At 37.3% G+C, this 6,000-nt stretch overlaps 1 protein-coding gene and 1 long non-coding RNA gene across 2 annotated transcripts in view; one reads left to right on the top strand and one right to left on the bottom strand.

The window, feature by feature from the left end:
• Positions 1-224: 224 nt before the first annotated feature.
• The window catches only part of LOC124416792, a 63,985-nt gene continuing 58,209 nt past the window's right edge, over positions 225-6,000 (bottom strand). Inside the window, exon 4 of the long non-coding RNA XR_006930810.1 lies at positions 225-558. This is a non-coding gene — a long non-coding RNA (uncharacterized LOC124416792). The remainder of the gene's footprint in view (positions 559-6,000) is intronic.
• The window catches only part of LOC124416780 (ATP-sensitive inward rectifier potassium channel 12-like), a 49,083-nt gene continuing 45,355 nt past the window's right edge, over positions 2,273-6,000 (top strand). The window contains exon 1 of the mRNA XM_046898110.1: positions 2,273-2,730. Within this exon, the coding sequence (XP_046754066.1) occupies positions 2,369-2,730 (362 nt within the window). The 5' untranslated portion in view covers positions 2,273-2,368. The remainder of the gene's footprint in view (positions 2,731-6,000) is intronic.

Genomic DNA, 6,000 nt, shown 5'->3' with positions numbered 1-6,000 from the left:
CCAGCCGTCAGACTTTGATTTCGATACATTGAATTGAAGTATTATAAAATACGATGCAAAAAACGATATTTATAATTAAATACGAGGCGTCGGTTGGAGCAGGTGGCGTCTTTCGATACTTTGAATCCCGGCAGAGGTCGTTGATCGTTGAACGTCCACCTACCAGAAATAACGATTTATAATGTAAACTCGGTGTAAAAGCTCCGAATTTTTAACTTCGGCAAAAACATTTCCTCGGCCTCCGTATGGCGCCTGCAGTTTAGACGTCAGTGCATGGAATACGCTCGTATGTAGATCGGCGCCTTCGTGCATGCGTGTCGCTTTCGCGGTTGTAGAATTCACGCACACACGATGATCGCCTATCTCGCCCGAAGCAGTATGGCAAGGCACTGGCCGGTTGTGTGCGTGGGCGCCAAGGTTTGCGTGTTTCGACTTTCGTCAGTGTGGGTGCGCGTATTTTCGCTTAACCCGGTGCCGCCGCAATCTCAGAAGTCGTTGCCGCGCTGACAGGTCCCGATCGGCGGCTGTACGTGGATGCAAAACCGTTGGAAAGTGGGTCTGAAAAATGAAAAAAGCCGTACTTTAGAGGAGCCTGTGGCAAGTGTCGACTAGAAAAACGGCATATGATTTTGCGCGAGGAGAAAAAACGCGATTATCACCGAGTGGTTGAATTTGATAAGTGCAGCAAGGAGAAACGAACTTGAAATTCGAATATAAGACGGAAGCAATGCGTTCTGTAAAAGACATTTTAATTTTTTCTTGATTTTTACAAACTGCATTCAATAATAAATAACTACTCATTCTTCAATTACCCGCGGAGAAACCGGTTGCGACGATATTTTTCACCGACGATTCGAAATAGAATTTGACATCATATGTAAAACGTGAATATAATTATATGCCTGTATAATGAGCCGCATGCAGCGAGATCGACGTATGGATAAGGTATCCTATTAATTAAAAAAATCATTTCCCGATCAAGATACAAGTCGGATCCGTGACCGAGGTATAAAGAAAAACTGTGTCGAAGAAGTGAGGCAAAGTTTTAGCGGTGCTACCACCTATAATATAAGTATATTATATATATATATTATATATATATAAATACATGTACTTCGGTTGGCGCATGTTAAATGCTCTCGAACCGTCGACACAGCGTGTGCCGCAAACCTGTGACACGTGACAAGTGTTAGTTGGGCATATAATAGATAAAATTGTGCCGTAGAAGTTGGAGGATCGAAAAAAGTGAAAAGTAACAGAGACAAAGGGGTGAAAGCAGAGGAAAAAAAGTATAATAATAACAACTTTTGAGTTTCAAAAAGAAAAAAAAAGCAACGTGGACGTCGAATGGTGGGAAATTTTTACACCAGTGTGCCTATTAATTTGTGATTTTTCGTTTTTTTTTTTAACACGCTATCATACAAGTTTGAATTTTAACGATACAACGTCAACGTGTACGTAGGCATTTAAAGATTGTGAATAACATGGGAAGCTAGATAAGAGATTCGTTCTTGAAAAAGACGCTGTTACGTCGGTTGGCGCGACGGTCACCATATTATACATGCTAATTCAAGCTACGGAGATATTATGGGTAATTCGATTCAAATAATATGAACAGCTTCGATTATTCGCGGCGTCTGTGCGAATAAGTCGATAAAGAAGTGTACTGGCAATTTTTTGCGTATTTAATATACCCACATTCAAGTATATGTATCGTGATTTATAACAATTGAAAATTTGTGTACGAGTATATTGTCTATTTATTATATTTAAATATAATAAATATATATTCAAATGGATGAATAAAAATATACGTATATGTCTATAATACGGGTTATTTTTTTTATTTTATTTTTATTTTTTCTTTTTAAATATTATACGTAGTAAAAAATCCCCCAACAGCCGGACATAAAATTTAATTGATGCGCGGTTAATAAAAAGTAGGTAAACCTAACTATGCGTGTATATATTGGACCTGGAATATAGTCAACGGTAAGCTGTAACAAAAGTAAAAAGAAGAAAAAAAAATTTTTTTTATGGGTCGTGAAAACGTTCGTTGAAATTGGTGTTTAAAAAACGTGCAGTGTTTCATATCTATATATATATATAGTGGAATAATATCTGGTGACGCGATCTTAAAAAACCTCGCATATAATGCAACGAAAGTGCGATTAACGCGATAAAATTGAAAAGAGAGTTTGAAATCATTGTACTGATTGTGAATTAAAACTGGACGACTCACGTGCCGACCTGAATTATGTCGAGTTAAAAACGGGGAGAGTTTCTAAAAAAGCATTTTTTCCGTCAATCTGCTTATTACATCTTCGACGTTATTTTGATGCCTCCTTTCTTCCGTGATGATAGTTGAATGTTTGAAATATTCGGTAAAACGAAGGGCGTCGAGGCTGCTGCAGGAAGAGGAAAAGCTGCCGCTGCAGCGATGCTGACACCGGTGCAAGACAAGAGGTTGGGAAAATTGAAAATCTCCGAGGACGAGGAGGAAGACGCCGCCTCCGTCGCGACGACGACGCCCTGGAGCGAGCTCCTCGTTCATTCGGCTGTACCAGCTGCCGCCGTTGCGGTAAAACTGTGCGAGGATGCACCGGAGGATGAACACTTGGCCGTACCTTCGCCAGGAAGCAAGGACAAGCAGGGATCGGTTAGCAGCTTCCAGAGACGAGCCCTCAGCAGGATCAGCTTCAAGGGAGAGAACGGACCGTTGCTTGGAAGGTAGTCCCAGAATCCGATTGGTATAATAATAGTCAGGTGGGGTTGAAGTTCCGAATTTGAAAAGCCGAAAAGCGTCCAATTCCGAATTGTTTGGTGGCGAAAGTTGAAGCGAAGAAATGAAACTTTGAAGAAACAACGAAATTTCGAATGGTCGGATAGCCGACGGATCAAAGTTCCGAAAATATAAGTTACGACAGAGGAAAATTTGGAAATGAAAAATCAGAAAAACTGAAAAACGGAACGACCAGGAGTCGGAACGTAAGAATATCGATAATTCGAAACAAAGACAGATCGATGTGATGAAATTTTACCGAGCTAGAAATTCACAAAACTGAAAATCTTCGTCTTTCGTCAACGTTTGATTTCTTTGCTTCAAGTTTGGCTACCAAAGAATTCGGAATTTGGCACTTTCGGGACTTTTTGAATTGCGGAATTTCAACCTCGCCCCTAATAACCACTAAAAACGAGAGAACTTTAGTATTTTTTATTATGTAACTGCATCGTAATATCTTTTTTTCTGCTGGTCGCAACGTTCGATTCGCAATTTGTATAATTATAACGATATTTTTACGGTCGATTAAAGTCGTATCATTTATTTATTGAAACAGATTATACGTTCAATGAATTATAATACCAGTTTCCACGATTGAAAAGAACGTTGAGATGAAATAGATTTTAGGTCTACGGCTATAAAATTATTTATCTTCATTTTTTAATAGTCCAGAATTAGTAAAGTGACCGTAACTAGTAAATTCAGAAGTTACGCAGAAATGATTGGTAATACTTATATTCATGCGTTGATAATCATGGCGAAACACGATAACTGTTGACATCACTGACACTGCTGTTTTTAATTTTTTTAAATTTTATTTTCTTTTATTGCCCTAGAGAATAAGTTAGTTTGTAAGTTGAAATTACTTACTTCAATATTAATGAAAATAGGGTAACAAAATAAATATCTATTTTACAAAAGTATAATAAACAAATACAATTCGTATAAAACAGTTTAATAAACAAATATTGAACAGATAAAACTCTCAAAACAAAAACTGTTGAAGACGATTCCAGCTTGTAATAACGGAAAATTCCCCAGCCAAGTGCAAAGTATTATAACTATATGTTAATAAACTTCAACTTTATAGCCATTTCAGCAAATTATAACCTTCAGATGAAATCAATTTATTACTAATAGAAGGCACAAAATCCCCCCCCCCCCCCCCCCAACGAATCGCTCGTTTTTATGCGACTGTAATTTTTTTCTCTTCTTTTTTTCGTCTTACAAGAACACAGATTCACGAATTTGTTGATGAGAAATCCGGTCAATGCGGATAAGCAATTTGTTTATCCTGTTTGTTATTTCCACGTGCTGCTGGTTTGGCTTCGTCGTAGTTCAACGGTTCATCGAGTTCGCGGAATAATGCGGTAATTTTTCGCTGGTGAATTAATTTCATCTTACGATCGGCTTGTTTTTACATTGAGAATTTTTATTACCCGCTAAGCTTTTAGATCGGCGCTAATTTATTTGTCGTTAAATGTTGTAATCGATCTTCACTCAAGTTATAAAAATACGATTAAAATTTGTATATTATTTATTTTCATTTTTTATTTGAAGATGGACATTCTAATAATCGAAGAAGGAAATACCGAATAAAATACTCTTACCGCAAAAATATTTCAATTTTCATTATCCACACATTTTTAATAAAAAAACTCTTCCTATTCGTGCAACGAAAAAAATCAATTTTAAAGGGTTAGACACCACAATAATTGACATGAAAATCGGAATCCCAAGATAACCGGGTTATTTTTCGGGGGAACAAAAAAAGTATAGTACCTTGACATGACAAGTTCCAGAAAGATTGAGAGTTCATTCGAATCAGTGATAACAGCTCTAATAATAGTCGTAAAAAGCAATGAATAATTGGTAGACAAAAAAAAAAAGGTACAACAAGCGCATCAGCTCGGCCTCAACTCTTTGAGCTGCAAAAAATGTCAAAGGTCTAGATAACTCATAATACGTATAATATATCGAGGGTAATCCCGATTGCAAGTTCCAGTCAATTTTTCCGTCATTTCATCGCTCATAATTACGCATCGCAAAAATAAACGAAATGTACTATGTGACATACATTCGTACATTATACGTGTATAATAATATTGCAACAAAAAATACGAAACAGAAAAATTGACTTATTTCAGAGAAAAATAATACAGTTGAAAGTTGAAAGAAAAGTTTGTTTTTCTCACCAAATGACTAAACTTTTATGAACCTAGGATGAAAATTATATCCATCAATACTGGACACCCTGTATTATCTCGCGATTGTATTGTGGTGTGAGTATACATGGTGTGCCTAAAACTCCTACACACGCCCTTTTCTTCAAGGTTAAAACCTTCAAGTGAGATGTGTACCAACTGTCTAAAGAAATCCCTATTTTGCTAGGGAATTATTTTATAGTGTAGTGTGAGTTATTTAAAGTCCCGCTCATTTTTTCCCCACGCAGATTCAACGTGACGACAATTAATCACCACCGATCTAGGATATTTTGGCGCCGTTGGTACACATCTTGCTTAAGTCCAGTCCAGCGCGAGAGAGAAACTTTTTTAGAGAGAGAAGCTGCACTCCTAGTCACACCCCGTATTGCATGTGTATACATGTGATCGTAATATACATATACAGTGTAATACGCGGAAAGAGTCGAAGCGCGGTGTATGAAAAAGTTTAAAAAAAACAAACCATCGACCATATAAATTCGTATTTTCAAACATAATTTTTTTTTATTATGCTTATACAAACATTGTATACCTGTAAAGCTTCTTTGCCTGAAATCCTCAAGTCCCAGGGCGAATCTTGGGCTAATTTTTCTCTCGAATTCTGGCGTCATTTTCACCTCAAAAGAGGAAAGTTACGAATCAACGAATTATCGGGAGAATTTATCAGGCTGTAATAAAGCAGATTCAAAGGTTTATTGGCCCGAGTTTCCGGCCTCGTTTGGCGTTCTGAACAAACTTCAAACCTCTTCGGCGAATTCTGAACACGATAGATCATCGCTTCGACGCTTTCTCGATCAGTTTAACAAGCTCGCCTTTGTTCTGCCCAGAAAAGTCCCGTCTGTGTATCCGTTACATGACACGCTTGTATATTTTTACCATACATATGTAACCCGCATATGTATATTCAAGTATAGAAAATAAAGCTGCAGCTGGCGCCAAGCGATTTTAGAATTTTTATTTATGTGATTTATGTCACGATGAGTGAATAATCGAACG

The sequence above is a fragment of the Diprion similis genome, chromosome 3 (genome assembly GCF_021155765.1).
Source record: "Diprion similis isolate iyDipSimi1 chromosome 3, iyDipSimi1.1, whole genome shotgun sequence".
Classification (NCBI taxonomy): domain Eukaryota; kingdom Metazoa; phylum Arthropoda; class Insecta; order Hymenoptera; family Diprionidae; genus Diprion; species Diprion similis.
The sequence above is the reverse complement of the archived record's forward strand: the minus strand, read 5'-3'. Positions and strand labels throughout refer to the sequence as shown.